The 19,788-nt window shown below is 41.1% G+C and overlaps 2 protein-coding genes across 2 annotated transcripts in view; one reads left to right on the top strand and one right to left on the bottom strand.

Annotated features, from left to right (window-relative positions):
* On the top strand, nucleotides 1–6,290 carry rab20 (RAB20, member RAS oncogene family). The gene is made up of 2 exons (XM_031734557.2): nucleotides 1–458; nucleotides 5,119–6,290. The coding sequence occupies exons 1-2, from the start codon at nucleotides 269–271 to the stop codon at nucleotides 5,709–5,711; spliced, it is 783 nt and encodes a 260-aa protein (XP_031590417.1). The 5' UTR covers nucleotides 1–268; the 3' UTR covers nucleotides 5,712–6,290.
* Nucleotides 6,291–6,387: 97 nt separating this feature from the next.
* col4a2 (collagen, type IV, alpha 2) overlaps nucleotides 6,388–19,788 on the bottom strand; it is a 65,682-nt gene continuing 52,281 nt past the window's right edge. Inside the window, exons 26-48 of the mRNA XM_031734556.2 lie at nucleotides 19,732–19,776; nucleotides 19,383–19,457; nucleotides 19,199–19,297; nucleotides 18,541–18,762; nucleotides 18,297–18,458; nucleotides 18,043–18,213; nucleotides 17,792–17,935; nucleotides 17,586–17,711; nucleotides 17,310–17,491; nucleotides 16,242–16,305; nucleotides 16,062–16,136; nucleotides 15,853–15,960; nucleotides 15,648–15,755; nucleotides 15,491–15,562; nucleotides 15,021–15,146; nucleotides 11,595–11,711; nucleotides 11,323–11,484; nucleotides 10,063–10,161; nucleotides 9,799–9,945; nucleotides 9,597–9,713; nucleotides 9,133–9,324; nucleotides 8,309–8,598; nucleotides 6,388–7,642 (exon numbers count right to left, since the gene is read on the bottom strand). Of these exons, the coding sequence (XP_031590416.2) occupies nucleotides 7,388–7,642; nucleotides 8,309–8,598; nucleotides 9,133–9,324; nucleotides 9,597–9,713; nucleotides 9,799–9,945; nucleotides 10,063–10,161; nucleotides 11,323–11,484; nucleotides 11,595–11,711; nucleotides 15,021–15,146; nucleotides 15,491–15,562; nucleotides 15,648–15,755; nucleotides 15,853–15,960; nucleotides 16,062–16,136; nucleotides 16,242–16,305; nucleotides 17,310–17,491; nucleotides 17,586–17,711; nucleotides 17,792–17,935; nucleotides 18,043–18,213; nucleotides 18,297–18,458; nucleotides 18,541–18,762; nucleotides 19,199–19,297; nucleotides 19,383–19,457; nucleotides 19,732–19,776 (3,158 nt within the window). The 3' untranslated portion in view covers nucleotides 6,388–7,387. The remainder of the gene's footprint in view (nucleotides 7,643–8,308; nucleotides 8,599–9,132; nucleotides 9,325–9,596; nucleotides 9,714–9,798; nucleotides 9,946–10,062; nucleotides 10,162–11,322; nucleotides 11,485–11,594; nucleotides 11,712–15,020; nucleotides 15,147–15,490; nucleotides 15,563–15,647; nucleotides 15,756–15,852; nucleotides 15,961–16,061; nucleotides 16,137–16,241; nucleotides 16,306–17,309; nucleotides 17,492–17,585; nucleotides 17,712–17,791; nucleotides 17,936–18,042; nucleotides 18,214–18,296; nucleotides 18,459–18,540; nucleotides 18,763–19,198; nucleotides 19,298–19,382; nucleotides 19,458–19,731; nucleotides 19,777–19,788) is intronic.

Raw genomic sequence — 19,788 nt, 5'->3', positions numbered from 1 at the left:
GGCTCGGAGCAAAATCTCCTCGCGGGTCTGCGGCTCGTCATCTACTTCCTGTTTTACCTCAGTGACTTTTTGAAGTTCGGACTTGGACAGCAGATTTGAGAATGAGCTAACACCGGATAGACACGTTATCAGAAGTGAACTTTCGTTCAGAAAATGGCGTTTGTCAGAGGAGTTCGCGACCAGCCTGCGATGTTTTTCACGAGCTAGAGCGCGTCTTCGCTCCGAGCAGCAGAGAAATAAAATAGCGGGACCCGAACAAGCCAGCGTCATGCCCGAGGTGTCGAAGATGAAGAAGCCCGACGTCAAGATTGTTCTCCTGGGAGACATGAACGTGGGGAAGACGTCGCTGCTCCACAGGTACATGGAGAGGAAGTTCAAAGAGACCGTCAGCACCGTCGGAGGGGCGTTTTTCCTCAAACAATGGGGACCTTACAATATCTCAATATGGGACACAGCTGGTAATCCATCATTTACTCTTCTTTCTTTTCCCAATGTTTACTCTAGACTCTTATCGTGCGTCCTTCCCGTGGTTCAGTGCCTGTTTACCTGATAAGGAATGATCTGTTCACCTGAGATAATCACTGCCATGTGACCTCTCTCTGTGTGTTCAGACGGCCTAAGGTTTTAGTCTGACTTTTATTCGCTTTAGTCACTTTTTAAAAATATTTCTAGAGTCGATCTTATCGTAAAAGCTGACCGAGTTCCTCAAAAATAAGCGTGGTATTTATTGATCTGTGGGTAGATAGGAAATAAGTGGGGTTTTCATTTGGTCTGCATGGAAAAAAAGTCAGTTTCACTTCCCCTTCATGGGACTACTTTAATATTTAAAGAAAATACGACTTTTAAGTGACATATTAAAGAGATTTATACCATAAAATTAAAAAGAAAAATCAAGATAAGGAGTATTTCATGTTACAGTACAATCATGATGCGTTACTCACGATGATGATGATGTTATCACAATACTGCACTGTAAGCATGATGTATTAAAAGCGACACCAGGATATCTTTGCAGTTAGTTGGGCTCAAGGGAGAAAAATACCTCGGGGAAAAAAACCAAAAAGTAGGGATTAATTTCTCATTTATTCATTTATTTGAGAATCTCAACCACGAGGAGTCCTGAAGAAGTAACTTTGGTATATATTGTCCCACCAACATCAGAAACACGGACATCTGTTCTGGGTATTATGCAATATTAACGGTAATTGTGACATAAAGATCTGTCAGTCAGCTATTCTGGAAAACAAACCAGTTTTTTGGGTTTGTTTGTTTTGTTTTGTTTTGATAAGTGGGCTTTCAAAGAGCAAGAGAATATCAGTTTTAGTTTCTTATCATCACAGCTAATGGCAGATATTTTAATCATGAAGAATCAAAACTGTATTAATAATGAATGTAACTGATTAATCCCTTTTAAAGTAACACACACACACACAAAAAACCCCACAAAAAAACAACTTCTCTCTTTAAAACTCAACGGTGCTGCCAGAAAATCACCCACTATGCAGGCAAACACCCCCTGGACAAACCCCACATGTTTTTACATGCTGGCCTTTGTCCTAATTTACTGAAAAATGCTCCATTTCTTAAATCAGTTCCCATGTTCACCTCCTGTGTGCTGAACAAGGAAAGAAGCATGTTTTGTCTTGACTTGTATTGCTCAATTTGTACGAGTGTGACCCGATAGAGAAACTATCATCTGGGTACTTCTGCAGAAATGGTCACATGTATTTGTACGTGGGATAGAGGATTAAGAAATTACAACCACTGCTTTTCTGATTTGGTGGAAAAGTGTAAATGAATTTGGAGCCCCTAAAACTAGACTGTGTGCGTTCAATTATGCTTTGGGCTCCAGTGCTGAGGGTATTTTTTTTTTTCTTAATAGTAATTTTTTACCAGAAAACTAAACTTTACATTTAATATGAGGAATGTCAGACTTATTTTACATTGATTTTAGTTGGGCAAGACCAGTGAAACTCCCTTTTCTGTCAGTGTAAAGAAGTTTAAGTTTACATTTAATCACTGAGCTATTTTAACATAAGAACAAGAACTGTGATTTTATTTTTTTTTCTTTTGGAAAAAAAAAATCTCAGTTTTTCTGTTTGATTAAAAAAATGCTGCTTTGGGCTTAAATTTTAAGAAATAAATGTGTAAAATTACAGAAAAAGTTCCATTAGCTCAGTGTGCAGACTGTCCTGTAATTAGAAAATTAGAAAAATTTTTGTTAATTGATAATTTTTTTTTTAACGCAACGTAAAAATCTGAAATTAGTATAGTAAATATTGAAGAAAAAAAAACCCTATAGCTTTCTATTATTTCATTGTGTATCTATTACTTACTTACATTGGTGTAGTATGAATCGTCATGGGAACGTCTTTTCTTTAAAGTTGGAAAAGCTGTAAAAAGAATTCTAAAGTCTAAAATTGATGTCATCCTTCCAAATTTCAAAAGCCGTTCAATAGGCCAGATTGGAGTGTTTTGCAGGCCAATTCTGGACCTTGAGCCTTATGTTTGGCACCTCTGTTTTATATGTTGTGTCTGAAATTGTTCACTTATTTGACAAACAGCCACTGAAGTTTTAATTTGAAATCAAAAGGAAAGTTTTTATTGTGACTCTCTAACCTGAAAATGAAAGCATTATTAGTACAACTCCAACAGTTTTCCTGCTGACTAAACTAAAATGATTACTGACCGAGTTAAATGTAGGTCAGTCATTATATTTCTGTCTGCACAATAGTAAGTGAAATATAGGTCAGTTCTTCAATTATTTGTCATTTATTAATGCACCAAATAAATAACACCCTTCATTATCGAGGGTTTCTCATAGGCAGAGCCAGCTTGTCTTTTCTCTGTGATATTGAATATTGTGTCACAGTGTATTCAGATAAACTCATTTGGCCTTTTCTGTTGGTCGTGACAGGAACAATCCAGTAACTGCTGATGAATAAGCTCAGCGCTGACTGTATTCAAGTGTTGTGTAAACAAGAATTAGGGCAAACCTTCTTAGGCAAATATGTAGTTCACAGAAATGGAGCTGGTGAACCATCGAGATAAGGAAAGTATGGCCATGTCACCAGTGAGCCATTTCCTGACTGTGCTCCCCAACTCCACGACCTCTGTGTCAAGTCCCTGTTGAGTGCAGTTAGCGCGGAGTCATTTCAGTTGTTGCAGATATTTCCTTATACACCCCAAAGCTGTGATAGTGTGAAAGTCCTGACTACTGTTGTCCTTATTTTTGTTAATCTGTAAAACTCTAAGCTGGCTGCTTCTTTACTAGAGTCTTTTCAGTTACATTCTAGTGTGCGGTCCTTCATGCTGCCTGGCCTCTTCCTCTTAAAAGTCACATGATGAAGTTATGACAGGAGGAATTGAGTCCCCGTGCTTTAACCTGTCTTTTCCAAAGTTGCATGTAGCAGTATTTTCCCAGAGTAGCAAGAGAGCTGAGTAAGTTGTTGTACATTCCTGCCATTTGAGCTGACGACATGAAAAAGAATTGTTTATTTGTCAATGAGAAGGGGGGGAAAAAAGAAAAAAGTACCGTTTGCTGCTTTTCTTTTTCATATACGAGTCTGTCATCAGTATCTTTAACTTTGGGATTGATGGCTAGGGAAAACAAACTAATAAATCATCAATCACTTGATTAAAAAAACACAGCAGATGCATAAATACTGTTTCCAGGTTTTGTATAGCTAAGTAAGCACGCTAACAAAACAGCTTTGCTATAAATCCTTCTTTGTGAGGGTTAGAATGTTCAGTTATTTCCTGAAATGGTTTGACAAAGGCTGCAAAGCACGGTGGTTAACACTTTCACCTCAAAGCAACAGCAAGGAGGTCCTAGGTCTGCATGTTCTCACCGTGTCTGCGTGGGCAGGTTTGTTAGCCCTGCGGTCGACATCCGACTTGTCCGGGATCTACCCTGCGCTCTCGCCTGTGATAGCTGGGATGGGCTCAAGCCTCACCGTGACGCTGAACTGGATAAGCAGAAAAGATGGATGAATGGGTTTGATAGGGGCAGTTACTGTTCTTGATGGTAACTTTTAAGGCAGTAGATCGTGGTGCTGTTAAAGTGCATTATTTGCCTTCAGCAGCAAAACATTCCAGGCCGTTTAAATCCACCCACTCCTGTGAGTTGACTGATTGGCATTCTGATATAAAACGACTGTTTGTGAATGGAAAAATCCCCCCAAAGCCACACACAAAAAAAAAAATGGTCTCAGCGATCTTTTTAAGAGGAGTTTCAGATTAATACCTTTGTCAAACATTGGACTTACGAAGCAGCCTGGCTTTGGTTGCTTTGTCATATTCCATTTTATACAAACATATTTTTTATGTCAAAGTAATGCAGAACCACACTGTTCAGCTCGGCTGTCATCTGTTTACTTTCCCCTCACTTGTTTACAACTATCAGAGGAAGAGAGAGGGGGCTGCAGTTATCTTTGAACCGCTAACTGCCGTTCTGCCATAATAAAATAAGAATAATATGTTCAATCAAATATTAATTATGCAAGTTCATCGATGTTTAAACATCTAGTTACGTACATTTCTAGTCTCTAGTAATGAAGTTAAGTTCAGTTTTATTTATATAGCGCCAAATCCCAACAGTCGCCTCAAGTTTCATTCTAAGGTAAAGACTCAACAATAATATGAAGAAAAAACCACAACAATTAGTCGACCTCCTACCCTTGAATTGTGGGTTAGGCTAGGAAGAAATATGAAAAGCTGCAACAACAACAAAGATCCTAAAATATCTCAGCGCACCCACTTGTAAAACAGTGCCCCCTGGTGGGGAAGGGTTTTGTTAAAGTCTGTAGAGGTTAATTAAAAAAAACAACTTCAAATAAAAGTAGGATTTATTAGACTTGTTAGATTTAGTGAGGTGTTTCTCAGTGACAGCGGAGTATGTGACCAGAACGTTCCCACAGTCCACTGGATTCACACAATGCGCCCTTTCAAGCATTCTGCATATTTCAATAACAAAGATTGTTTCTGTTTTCAAACTGCTGACTGTCACACAATGTCTTTCCGTTGCTCGTACAGAAAATCTTTTTTCTTTTTTTTGAAAAACGAGTGCTCGAGTTGAGTCGGTACTCAGACTCTTTTGACCTGCCTTTGTCTCCTCAGGCCGGGAACAGTTCCACGGTCTAGGATCCATGTACTGTCGAGGTGCAGCCGCAGTCATCCTCACTTACGACGTCACCAACTGGCAGAGCCTAGCCGAGCTGGAGGAGCGCTTCCTGTCCCTGACTGACACCGCTAACCATGACTGCATCTACGCCTTAGTGGGAAACAAGGCGGATCTCACAGACTCCAAAGCCCAGCTATGCCAGGACTCAGATGGCCTGGTCAAGGACCGAACGGAGTGCAACGAGGAGTGTGAGGTGCCGTCTGGTTGTCCCACGCCGCCGGCCTCCCCTACATCCCTACCTGGCGTGATGCTCCGCAAGCAGGTGATCAATGAGGATGCAGTGACTCTTTATGGGAGAATACTGCGCTATAAGGGCCTGGAGGAAAAGAGTAGCTTGCCAGCAGAGAAGATGTGCTTTGAGACGAGTGCCAAGACCGGTTATAATGTGGACACCCTGTTTGAGACGCTGTTTGATCTGGTGCTGCCTTCCATTCTAAGGAAGAGGCAAGAGAATCAGCAATCTCCTACTGTGGATCTAGAGGAATGCAGGATGGTCGGCAGCAAGAAGGGAAGATCTGGCTGCTGTTAGGGGCCAAGGAGAGGTGAGGAAGAGGAGGCGGAGGCCACCTGTAGGCTCATTTTTAAACCAAAGGCAATCACCAGGATAGTCTGACGACCAAATGCATTCTGTGATGGTACTTTTCCTTTCCTTTTTTCCTCTTGCCTTAACTGAGACCAAATCGTGTTAATGACCTCTTGGTAAAACACACATCTGATGCTGTGAAGATCATAGTGTCCAGAGAGATTTTTCCCATATTTCTTTGTAAGGAAGGGACATAAAATGCACGGCGCATTATCACTCTTTGTTTCTGAAACTTTCCACTCTAATGACTCGAACTGCACTAATAGCCCAAACGTGCTCCTGACGACACAGATTAGAAGGCCGTCACTGCCGTTTGTCAGAGTTTCGCCACCAGAATTTCACGCACATGTAACAGCACTAACTAGTTAGGCTGCACGTTGCACTGTTTATGCTGAATTTTAAGGTATTATTAATCAGACTTTAAAGTTCTGTCACTAGTGTTGATACTGATCTTTATATTTTATCTGCACTTTTTGGAACTTTTCAATGAACGTATTTAAAAATAAATAAATAAATAAAAATACAGCTGTTTGAATTTTTAAGCATTCTGTCGTAATAAAGATTTTTTATTTTGCACTTTGCAGTCTGCTTTGTGAGATGCAGAAGGACAATGACACACAAGTGTAACAAACAACATTTAATCTTTCCGATCCGATGAAATAATCATGTTATAAAAAACCATAATTATATTACAATTATATCAGATGTTGTCAGTATTTTTCTGGTCTAATAATCTGTTTATTTCTTAAGAAGTGCATGTAGATGAAATAGAATCTTTTCTAAATTCTGTAAAACGCTCCTATCTAACAAAGGGTCAGTGAAAGGAGCAAGGATCGGCTATGGTCAGACCTCTGTGTTTACATTCTGTCCTGATGGCGTAATCCAGAGGCTAAAAGTGTAAAGGAAAATGATGTAAGTAGTATTATATTGGATAGACATTTAAAAACCTTGCAGGGATGGGGTCAAGTTCATTCAGATGGTAAAAACGGTATCAGTGCATTGTACGAACGCGTCAGGAAAAGTTACGTGGCTCTGCAGAAGTTGACAAAAGCATAAAACAAGCTAACGGTGCATGGTAATTTTATAAAACTCTGCTTTGTAAGAGTAACTGAAAAGAAGCAGGATAATCCTTTCAAAAGTATCTACAAACATGTGTTCATGAGCTCCGATGAAACCCTCCTCACCTTCATGTGGCTGAAAAGCAGTGTTAGTGTCTTTATGTTGGGCTTTAAATCCTAAACAATAAGAGCATGTAGTTAAACTAAGCATTGCATACATATGTTCATCTTTGGTTCAGCTGTAGTGTACGGTCTCCGATAGTTAACAATGTGTCATAGTAACTGAGGTAATAAGTTAAAAAATTAAGCACCAAACTACATTTAACACAAAGATGATGATTTTTTTCCACAATACTGCCGTTCCCACCGAGGGGCCTCTCCTTATTTATCTACAGTGTAACTCAAAGCTCGAGGCATCACAATCATCAGTCATTGCATATCTGAGCTCTGCGGCTCAGGGAAACAGTTTCCCCATTGACAGTGATCTACATTTTCTGGATCCCCTGTTATCTGATCGGTTTTAGTATTAGACTGCTGTCAATGTGAAGTCTGCTGTTGAGTCTTTCACAAGTTCTTCATGCAGACCTGGCAACGGCTGATGCGTGACAGGAGCTGGCCTGCTTTGAGCGTCTCTGATGACGGCTTAGAGTGGAACCCCTGATCTATGGAGGTCAGCCAGAAGCTCTGCTTGTTAGCAAAGTAGTGGCAAGTGCCTTTGGCCCCGTTGCACTCGATGAATGGTGTTGTGCGGAAGTCCTCCAGGCACGAACCGGGCGACGACAAGGACTGACCTCCGCCTTCGTTTCCTGCTGCGGTGTGCTGCAAGGACAAAGGTGAAAGGAAATTTTAACCAGGCAGGTGAGAAGTCGAGTTGAACATCTGAAAATGTGTTTTCTCTGTCAGCAAATCCAATAATATTAAAGTAAAGTCAACCAATACAATTGTTTTGGGGCCAGGGCTGATGCCAACACCAGTTACTGGGGAAATAATTATGTGTATTTCTGTAGAAGTAGGACAAGATATATATATATATATATATATATATATATATATATATGCACTAATACATCAATAAGTTGCATTAAAAATATTTCCTACATATGCTGACTTTTAATTATAGAATTTAAACATATTTCAAACCCTGATTTCTTGTCATATGTGAAGAATGGGGCCATAATTCAGAAAATAAACATCCTGCTGCTTTTAATAAGACTTAAAACTAGAAATTCAGACCATGAATGTAACAGAGAAGTATTTACTAAGGTCACAGTTCACACTTTTCTGCACAATTTGACTTCTTTTTGCAACCAGAGGAGTCGCCCCCTGCTGGCTATTTCAACAAATGCATGTTTAAGGTGGTTTAGGAATTGGATTTATGGTTCAGAAAGCCACATTTACTCTACAATGTGTAACTTCTCTGTCTGCACATTATACCACACACACACACTGTAAATCAGACTTCTGGAACCTGAACCTAAAACTCACCATGAGGAAGGAGTAGCCAATCCACAAGCTGCGCCAGCCCACAGGACACTGTGGGATGATGATGTTGTCCTGACTGTGCACTGCTATTGCAACTGATGGAGCTTCACACACTGCGCAGCGGCTGATGTATGGTTTTATGTCGCCTTCCTCTACAGGCATCATAGGAATAGGGGCAGTTGTTGACAGCCAGTAGGATTTGTCATTTCTGCTGGCATAGTAACAAATGTCTCCTGGATTGCAGTAGAGGAAGGGCATGGTGCTGAACTTTGAGAGGCAGGAGCCTGCCAAACCTTGAAAAAACAGAAAACCCTTTGAAAGACCTTCAGAAAACCTGGAAACTATTGCTCAAGACCACTTTAAAAAAATTACAATAATTATTGGCTCATTGGGAGCAAAATGTAAAGAAATGAAATCACTACACATCACACAAGTGATAAAAAAAAAAAAAATCAAGCTATTACATATCATATAAATATATAAACTTGTGAACCTGTCATGGTTAATAAGATGGTATTTTTTTCTTCTTTGAAAGGTTTTGTCCGTGTGGTACGCTTTAAATAGTTTGCTTTAAATCTGCTTTAAATAAATCTAAAAGAATCTGTCGGTCAACATTTTAAAAGCAGCCTTAAAATAATCAAGAGGTTCATTTCTATCATGCACCACCATCAGGAAGTGACACAAATAGTGAAACATTGCTTCTGCGTGACAGTGACCACAAACATGCAGCCGCAGTTGTAAAGAACAACATACAGCACGAAGAAGCAAGTAAAACTTTAACACACATTAACACATGCAGAGTAATTTTCATGTTTAGGATGACTTACCAAGGTCCTGGTTGTGGGCCTTTTCCTGGCCCTCGAAGTACAGCAAGCTGTAGCCATCCCACAGTTTAGCCATACCCACGGGACACATGGGTATCTGATCGGACTGACTGTGTTTCACCAGCAAGTAACCCACATTGACGCTGCGGCCAGGCATGCCAGGTAAACCGGAAATTCCCGGGTTACCGTGGCGACCTAATGAGGAATGAGGAGTTCGTTCAGTGGTCTTGTAACCTACTGAGGTGATGCATTCACATACTGAGTATACCTGAAACATTAAGTATTTCATATATGGCCTCAAGACCTGATAACCATCTACGCTAAGATATTACGATAATCCAAACAGACATTTGACATTTTTTCACTAAATCAACATTCACACAATGTTATAGTTCGCACCTACTTTAAATCTTTTAATCCAGGTTTTCTTAAGCTAATTCCAAAATACCAGAGAGTATCAGACGCACCTTCCATGCCCTGTAGACCAGGGTGGCCACTTTGTCCACCCTCGCCACGCAATCCAGGGATTCCCGGTCTACCACTGATCCCTGGCATTCCTTTTTGTCCAATGGGTCCCATGAACCCTGTACAGAAACAGTATCTATATGTATTAGTTGAGCCAGACAATTTTTACGAATGGTCAACAGCAAAAGTTTTACAATAACTAACCTTGATCTCCAGGAGGACCTTTTGGACCTGGATCCCCTATATACCCCTTGGGTCCTTGGATACCCTGTGGTCCAGGAGGTCCCCTCTCTCCTGGAATTCTGATGGAAACTGGAGGAGGACCCCGGTTTCCGGGAGGCCCAGGAAGACCTGTAAAACAGATAGCTCATATTATAACAGTGAAGACAAAAAGAAAAAAGCATACATGTACCCATACAGGGTATGATACTTAGAGGTCAGTTAGTATATTATGAATCTATAATTAACCTGGAAGTCCAGTGCTTCCTTTTGGACCGACTGGCCCTCTTCCTCCCTTTGCACCAGTCTTGCCAGGTAATCCCATGAATCCTTGCTCTCCTTTCATTCCTGTAACAAAAAAGCAGATAAAATTGGTCATCATAATATGCCTTAGCAGGACTGTATGGGGCATCTTTGCCACTATCTTTTTGTAACTTAAGCTTCTTGTGTGTGTTTTAGGTAATTCAATAGTATTTCTTTGGCCTAAATTACTAGTAAGAAGTCTACCGTCCCCAAAAACTGATAGTCATGTGAAAAAGAAAGTTTTCACAGGAGTGCTGTGACTACCATAACTGCTTCCATAGGAATTAGGAGGGTAAGTAGCAAATGCACTTGATTAACTGATCACCGGGGAGTGTGACCACCTCTAAAAAGCAGACATTTAGGCAGTTTGCTGGAATGGGGGTTTCGAGTGTGAGTTAACACCATCTTCCCAGGAGTGGGCATCCCTGCAACTTTATCCTGTTTCAGACTGTACAATACTTAGAGAAACTCCAAAAACCCAGACTACATCTCAGACCTCATTTAGCAAGCTAAATGTTAAAGTTAATGACAGAATAATTAGAAAAAGGCCATAATGCATGGCACCACATTTGATGAAAACCTAACCCAGCATATCAGCACAAACACCTCATACCCACTGTTAGTCACAGTGGTGGAGGGGTGAGGATTCTGGCTTGTTTTGCAGCCATGTCACCCTGTTACTTTTCAGTCACTGAACTCCTCTGTGTACCAAAGTATTCTAGAGTCCAATGTGGAGGCCATCCGTCTACCAGTTAAAACTTGGTTGAAAGTGGGACATGCAATAGGACAATATACCAAGCAAACCAGAAGAGCTACAGCAGAATAACTAAAAAAAAGAAAATAATCAAGGTGGTCCGTTGGCAACACAAATGGAGAGCTTTGCATTAACGAATACCTGCAAACCTTAATGAAATGAAGCAACATAAAGAAGAGGGGGCCAAAAGTCATCCACAGCAATGTGTGAGACTGATAACGTTGCACAGAAAAAATACTTCAAGTACAAGCTACCGAATACTGCAGTGTGCTTAATTTTTCATAGGACACAAAGAGTGCAGTGACAATGGTTTTTTTATACAAAACTGTACTGTTTTGACAAACTCTATAAATTAAATAATACTGTTGCAATTCTATTAGCTGATTATTTGACCATGTACACTCATGCAGTACTAATTTAAACACAGTTAAATGTTTTAATTTCATCCATACCTTTCTTCCCAGAAATACCATTTGACCCTATGTATCCAATTGGACCTTGATCTCCTTTAATTCCTTTCCTTCCTGGGAATCCAGGAAAGCCATTTATTCCTGTTACACCCTTCTCTCCTGGGGGAGCGTCCACACCAGGAAAACCTCTGTTTCCAGTGAAACCTGGAAAATACGTCAATACAGGTTAATAAATATAAATTGAACACAAAGCATCCCAGTATACTGGTGTGAAATAACAATGGTTTCCTTTCACAAAACTGAATGTTTTTTACCTTGGTATCCTTTAGGTCCAGCAAAGCCAGGGTCCCCACTAGGTCCCTTTCTGTCTGGGGTCCCATTTGATCCTGGGGGGCCACGGAATCCTGCAGGGCCAGGTTGTCCTTGATCACCTGAATGGATGAAACATGGGATTGTGTCAGGTTTAAGAAAGCTGAATTGTATTACAAGATTATGATAACCTCTGAGCGTACGCTGGCGTCTTTCTGCCGCTGCTCTCCGTGTGTGCGTGTTCTCCGTGCGTAGCTCTGTTTTAATCTCTCACTAAAGTATTTAATTTTTACAGTCTTAGCCTCCGAGCACGGCTTTTATTTGCCACTTAAATTGGCATTAATCAATGCAAGGTCCGTGGTGAACAAGACTTTTATACTGTGACCTGTTTGTTTCTCATGGCTTGGACTTTCTCTTTATTACTGAAACTTGGCTACCCACTGATGATCTAGATGCTTTTGTGGAACTGACTCCTGAAAACTGTAACTTCCTCAACACACCTAGGACCTGCCGTCGTGGAGGCGGCCTGGCAACAGTCTTCAGAGATCACTTTAAATGTAGAATGCTACCCAGAAGTGTCTACACCAGTTTTGAACTGCAACTCTTTATGCTGGATCTATCCTCTCCTATACTCTGTGCTCTAGTTTATAGGCCTCCTCACAAAGACTTCATTAAGGAATTTTCGGATTTTCTATCTGTGACATTGCCAACTACTGATAGGCTTCTAATCCTTGGCGACTTCAATATCCATATGTGTTGCCCCTCTAAACCTTTGGTTAGGGAGTTTTTACAACTCTTGGACTCATTTAACTTGACCCAGTCTGTCAACGGCCCTACACACAAGCAGGGCCACACTCTTGACCTCATCCTGTCATCTGGGCTCTCAGTGACTGATGTGTGTCCGTCTGACCATAATTTAATTTTGTTTAATATTCCCACCCCTCATTCATCCTCCAAACAAATCCAGGCCCCCTCTCTTATACGCCCTATAACACCTGAAACTGCTCCCCGATTCTCAGCTGTCTTTGCTGCATCTCCTTTAGCCACCTTTGATGAGAGTTCTCCTCATAGCAATAATCCTGATGAGCTTCTTGCATGTTTTAATTGTGTTTGTACCAACATAATGGACTCAATTGCTCCTTTAAAATGTAGACGGCAAACATTTAAAACTCAGCCTTGGCTTAAAAAGGTCACTCGTGCCGTCAGGCAGGAATGCAGGAAAGCAGAACGAAAATGGAAGAAAGATAAGCTCCACGTTTCTTATCAAGTGTTTAGAGATTGTTTAAATAACTATCAGCACACCATCAAGGTAGAAAGAGCAAATTATTTCTCCATGATCATTAATAAGAAGTCTGGTAATCCCAAAGTTTTATTCAATACAATCAACTCTGTCTTGCAGCCCACCACATCAGTCATATCTGAGACTGTCCCACACACGTCTGAGGATTTTCAAAAATTCTTTACTGAGAAAATTAATGATATCCGAGCACATATCCCGCTCCCATCCCAAGACCCCTCTGAACCACCCACATGTTCATTCCTTTTTTCAGAATTTAAACCGGTTTCATTATCCCATCTCACTGATATAATAATGCACATGAAACCAACTACGTGCCCCTTGGATATGTTACCTACACCATTTCTCAGAGATGTGCTGAAGACAGTTGGCCCCAACATCCTTGCTATTGTAAATGGCAGTATCTCATATGGAACTGTTCCTGACTTGTTTAAACAAGCTGTTGTCCAGCCGCTTCTAAAAAAAACCTGGTTTAGATCCGTCAGTTCTTGGCAATTTTAGACCAATCTCTAAAATGCCATTTTTGTCTAAGGTTCTTGAGAAGATTGTCCTCCACCAATTATCCTCATTCTTAGACACGCATAATATTCTGGACAAATATCAGTCTGGTTTCAGGGCCTCCCACAGCACAGAGTCTGCTCTGCTGAAGGTGTTCAATGATGTGCTTTTAGCTGCTGACTCTGGAAAAAGTACAGTTTTAATCCTTTTAGACCTGAGCGCAGCATTTGACACTGTCGACCACACAACCCTATTAAACCGTCTAAAGACATGTGTCGGCATTCAAGGCTCTGCTCTAAAATGGTTTGCCTCTTACCTAGAGAGCAGAACATATTCTGTGATGCTGAGTAACAAATACTCTTCCCCAGCTACACTCACTTGTGGAATACCTCAGGGCTCTATTTTGGGCCCTGTCTTATTCTCCTTATACATGCTCCCATTAGGCTCCATTTTTCAGAAACACCAGATCTCTTATCACTCTTATGCAGACGATACACAGTTCTACCTTTTTCTAAAACCAGGTGCTGATAGTACACTGCAGAAAGTCTCAGAGTGTCTTAGTGACATACATTGTTGGATGTCTCTGAACTTTCTCAAACTAAATCATGACAAAACCGACATTATAATCTTTGGTAAGCAGGACTCTATTAGTCTCATAAGAAACAATTTGGGCCCATTATCAGCTAATGTACATCCCCATGTAAAAGAATCTTGGTTTCATTTTTGATTCCTCTCTCAAGCTGGACAAGCAAATAAATTCAGTTGTTCGTGGCAGTTTTTTCCAACTCAGGAGCATTTCTAAACTCAAAAATATCCTGTCATCTAAAGACCTGGAAACTGTTATCCATGCTTTCATATCGTCACGTATTGACTATTGTAACTGTCTCTACTTAGGTATTTGTCACTCAAGCCTGACCCGCCTGCAACTTGTTCAAAATGCAGCCGCAAGGCTCTTGACGGGTACTGGAAAGAGAGAGAATATTACCCCGGTACTCGCATCTCTACATTGGCTACCAGTTAAACACAGTAAAACCTTAAAATCGATTCTATTTGTTTTTAAAGCTCTCCATGGTTTGGCTCCAGGTTACATTTCAGATCTTCTTAGCCTGCACTTACCCACTCGATCTCTGCGCTCCTCCAGTCAGATGGTTCTATCAGTTCCACGCTCCCAGCTCAAATCTAGAGGTGACAGGGCTTTCTCCATTGCCGCCCCGAGACTCTGGAATAGTCTTCCCCCCTTCATAAAATCCTCTTCATCCTTAGGAGTTTTTAAATCGAATCTCAAGACCGACCTATTTTCCAAGGCTTTCGGATCTCCTTGATATCCTTATCCTTATGTCTCTTATCTTATTGGATGTTTTGTGTTTGTGCGCGAATGTGTACAATTTTGTATATGTATGTGCATATTTGCATGTACATTATATGCTATATACTCTTACTTGTCTTACAATTCTTTTTTTAAATGTTTTCTTTCTACTTTAATTCTTTCATTATATTAACACTCTGTTCAGCACTTTGGCCGACACTTGATGTCTTTTAAATGTGCTATATAAATAAAGTTGACTTGACTTGACTCTGCAGGCGGATGCTCTCTTGTCTAAATGGGCCTTATTAATGCATGACGGTAGAGACTAACCTTGAGGTCCCTGGAAGCCTTTCAAACCCAGTGCACCTGGAGGACCTGGCTGGTTATTAGGGTCACCGCTGTCTCCCTTCTGTCCTTTAATTCCCGTCTCCCCAGCAGGTCCAGTGATGTTTGGCCCTGATGGAAAAAGCCAGGAATGTGGGGTTACTAAAGTCTTTGCAACACAGAAAAAGCAAGACTGCTTAGGATGGATTTAATTGTTGCTCTAATGTCTATGAATACACAACCAATGAAAGACAAAGACACATTTTGATATTATGTTTAGAGTCTAACCCCCAGCTTGTGATGCTATTTTTTTGCTATTTTGGATGTTCTTTATCCACTATCCTTTGTGTATCTGAAGTAGTGGTTGACCTTTATTTTGAAATATTAGTGGTATATTCCAGTAGAGGTATTATACTCTATATGTTTTAGCATTGCACACAGGGAAAAAATGTCCATGAATTCTTGGAAAACAGTACCTGGTGTTCCAGTGAAACCCTTCTGTCCTTTCAATCCATCTAATCCATCAAGACCTTTTGGGCCAGGAAGACCTGTACACATTTTCATAGTACAGAATAATATTGGAGAAAACAGGCATGTAGTTTGAAGAGAAAGAACAGGACAGTTATCTGATACCTTTGACTCCCCGGAAGCCAGGAATGCCTGGTTGGCCCTCTTGCCCAGGAGTCCCTGGAAGGCCCTTTTGACCTTGATTACCAGAAGTTCCCTTCTGCCCATCTGATCCTACAAAATAAATACATGTAAATGCAGTGTCATGCGTATATAATATCTAGCATTCAGAACTGTACAATAAGGTGGTCAGTGTGAGTATGTGTTCTACCTGGAAATCCTGGTAATCCCAGAATGCCTGCCTCTCCCTTCATGCCTTTAATACCTTCAAAGCCAGGTATGCCTCTGTCCCCAGTCGTTCCAGTTAGTCCTGTCTGGCCTTTAAGAGGGATATTAAATCATTTAATTTCAGACCATCACTTGTTAACAATTGCTAATCAAAACAAGAAAAGAAGAAATTTGATGAGCTACAGTTTGTACCTGGCTCTCCTGGAAATCCTTCCTCTCCTCTCAATCCAGGAACTCCAGGAAGATCTATACGAGGGCCTTTCTCACCTATGACATTTATTACAATTTAACACCAAATACGAATTTCCCTCATGATCACTATAATCGGTATTTAAATCTCAGAATGTATGAAATTAAAGTTCCTGGTTGTACCTTTGTCTCCCTTCTTTCCTTTTTCACCCGATGAGCCATAGGCACCAGGACTCCCTTTAGTTCCCTAAAAAGGTTATATGTGTACAATTAAAAACATATGCACACACAGGAATGATGTCTGCGAGAAAAGAAATGTGCTGAACATGCAGGTAAAAAAATGAATTTTTACAGACGAAGCTGAAAATTTACATTTAGGATTTAAAGAAGTTCTCAAACCATTCAGGAAGGGAAGATAGAGGAAAAACAATTGTAAAGATGAGAGGGTCAAGCCACATTACTAGACTTTATCCTGGATCAGTTTATCCTGGATCACTTTACACGTTTTTTTATATTGCACTCCAATAGTATCCTTTGGCCTCACTGTCTCTAAATCACACTCACTTATACAAAACTTTTAAACATTATTTTTCTTTGGAGAAATACTACTTCTATAGGAAGTTTAGGGAATGTTAGCTTTTAGCTGCTAACTGCTCCACTATATCCACCTACTAGAATCTAGCTGCACCTGTCTGCTGTTTAGCACTGATGTGGTGGGAGTGGGGGTGTTCTGTGGCTACATAGAGCTAAAACACAGACAGGGCTTGATCGTGTTACTGTGAAATAAAATCTTTATATAGGGACTGGCTTCAGCACTGCTGACGTAAGGTGCATTGTCTGCTAGCAACTGCTGCTAGCACTAGCCGTGGTGAAAACAGTGCATGATGAGCTGAACGGGCCTTTTACAGCACCTGTACTCTAGCGCATGGGGATACTTTTTTTTAGAGCCAGGGATGCTAGTGTTAAGTCTGCAGTTTCAAACTTTTTTTTTCACAACTTAGCTGAGTGCAGGAAATATCAGCGAGTTTAACAGACGCATACTTTATAGCATGTTCATGTACAGCACGAGCAAAGTGTAAGGTGCGCTGCATAGATGTCTCATAGAGATAAAGTTGGACATTCCAATTAGTCAGTTACTTCAGCTGACTTGCTTTAGAGCCTTCCTCAAGTGACTATTGGAAGACTTCTTCACTCAGACCTGGATGTTGTCCCTTGATAACTGAATTATATTCATTTTATTAATAGTTTCACCTTTACACCGGGCATTCCCCCGAAACCAGTAATTCCTCGGTTTCCAGGTATCCCTGGCATTCCTTTGATTCCTGGTAACCCCTGTGGACCTGGATCTCCTTGATATCCTTTCTCATTGCTGGGGTCCCCAGGGAAACCATGGGTTCCCTCCTCCCCCGGCACACCGGGAAAACCCTTAGAACCTTTGGAAAAGAGTAAGATGTGACAAAGTTAGGGGTGAGAGAGCAGAGGAACTGAGACGAAAGGAGGAATTTAATTTTGATTTGAGCTTCACACCTCTTGGCCCAATGAAACCTTGATTTCCTATAGGTCCATCCTCTCCCTTGAGTCCTTTCATTTCAACAAGCATCTGTGGAGGAATTTTTGGTTTCTCCCCAGGAGGTCCTGTCAGACCACGATCACCTAGCAGACAGTTGTGGTCAGTTATTGAGTTTTTGTCCAGTTTCAAAACAGCTCAAGAAATCTACAGGTGCCAGTCTCACCTTTTTCTCCACCTAGGCCTTTTATTCCTTTTGGGCCTTCTTCGCCTTGCAGTCCTGTCTCTCCTTTCAGTCCACTGTGGCCCTTCAATCCGAGATCACCACTACGACCCTCAAAGCCTGACATGCCACGTGACCCTTTGTATCCTTGAAAGGGAGGAACCACAGAACATTTTGACAAATGGTGGGCATGTTCACATACTTATTTTTTGTTTCTTTATGGTTTTAAGCATTTGATTAATTAAGAAACAAACCCTTCATTCCTGAAACGCCAGGGCGTCCATTTAAACCAGGAAATCCTGGATCACCGGGTGGACCACTCTCTCCGACGACGCCATCATTTCCATATTCCCCTGGGATCCCTTTTAAGCCAATAGGTCCTGGAGGACCTGGGTCTCCTTCATTTCCCCTCTCTCCAGTTAAACCTGGAGAACAAGACATAAGAGGGATGTCAGACATAAATGTGAAGATTTGTGGAAATGTACTCCTGTGTGTATATTCTTCTAACCTGGGTGTCCAACTGCACCATGTAGCCCCCGGGGACCTGTCCTCCCAGGATCACCAGGATAGCCAAAATTGCCATCTGGTCCAGGCTTTCCTTCCTCCCCCAGCAGCCCTTGAGGGCCAACCTCACCCTTGAAGCCAGTCATACCAGGCATGCCACCCATTCCTGGACAAGTAGATGGATATAAACCATGAATCATACCTCTCAAATTAGGGATTTGAAAAAATGAAAAACAGAAACTGCTTACCTGGATAACCTGGTTCTCCTTGTTGTCCCAAAGGCCCTTTAATACCTCGAAGTCCAGGCAGTCCTGGGTCTCCGGGTGGTCCAGGCATTGCATTCAAGATTTCTCCATGAACACCCTTTTCACCCTGTGTTCCATGCCGACCAGACATACCGGATAAGCCGGGGACTCCTACGGAACCTTTTGTGCCTGGGATTCCCAAGTCTCCACGAGGGCCAGTAAAACCTGTTTAAAGAACCAATAAAAGACTAAAGATAATATTTCAACCAAGGATTAGAACAGTTCTATCTACAGGACTATTGCACAGTTGAGGCCAGATTTACTAAGCGGGGAAAATTAGCATGATGCTACAGTACAATCTCAAAAAAAAAAAAAAAAAAAAAGGGCTGTTGGTGCAAAGGTCTGCGGGTGATCTCCTAAAAATGCACTAATTAATAAAGTCATAGCAAGTTCATCAACAGCGACCAATGCAATGAACAAAAAGCAGCTCAAATCAGTGGGTCAAAAACCCAATGAGAGAATGAGTTCAAAGAAACTAAAAGACTGATACTATGCCTCTTAAGGAAGTACCAACAGTAGCCTTTCGACAACAAAAGAGGGTTTTGTGCAAGTGTATACTGTTACTAAAACTGGCCCTTGGAATTTTCTTATCAGTCTTCACCTGGTGGTCCAGGGCGGCCACCAATGCCTTGATCTCCTAATTCGCCTTTCGTTCCCCTTACTCCATAGACACCCAGTGGTCCTTTTTGGCCAGGAAAACCTGTTGGATCGAGCATAAAAAAAGTTATCAAAACATAGTTCCCCCTCAAGGAACAAATCATAGCATCAGGGTCTTGATATTTTACCTTTAACTCCTGGTAATCCAGTAGGCCCTGGAAGTCCAGGTGATCCAGGAGGTCCTACAAATGTATCACAAAGGCCTGAGAAGAAAATAACAAACACGATATTCAGGACAAGATTTTGATTGTGCGTCAAAGTGTTTAGAAAGAACTACTTTGGTGAAGGTGAACTTTTACTGCTGCCCAGCGTGAAGGGTTTTATCTTTATCCTTACATTAGCTGGTGTTTTGACACACTGAAATATTTTAAACATTTCATAATTCATCATGCATCCCAGACAAATAACCTAGAAGCAAAGCACAACAGAGTAGTCACAATCGAAGCAATAAGGTGAAAACGTTGTTATACCAGCTACCTGTTACATCCACCTGTCCTTCTCCTCCTGTCAGACTACAGCCGCCTTTCAGTTGCA

This window comes from Oreochromis aureus, linkage group 16 (assembly GCF_013358895.1).
Source record: "Oreochromis aureus strain Israel breed Guangdong linkage group 16, ZZ_aureus, whole genome shotgun sequence".
Classification (NCBI taxonomy): Eukaryota; Metazoa; Chordata; class Actinopteri; order Cichliformes; family Cichlidae; genus Oreochromis; species Oreochromis aureus.
Note: the sequence above shows the minus strand (reverse complement) of the source record. Positions and strands in the feature narration are given on the sequence as shown.

Excerpts from the sequence above, each read along its gene's own strand:
- rab20 (XM_031734557.2), top strand. The coding sequence starts at position 269 with ATGCCCGAGGTGTCGAAGATGAAGAAGCCCGACGTCAAGATTGTTCTC. Across the intron at positions 459-5,118 it reads CTCAATATGGGACACAGCTG|GCCGGGAACAGTTCCACGGT; the intron begins GTAATCCATCAT and ends TTGTCTCCTCAG.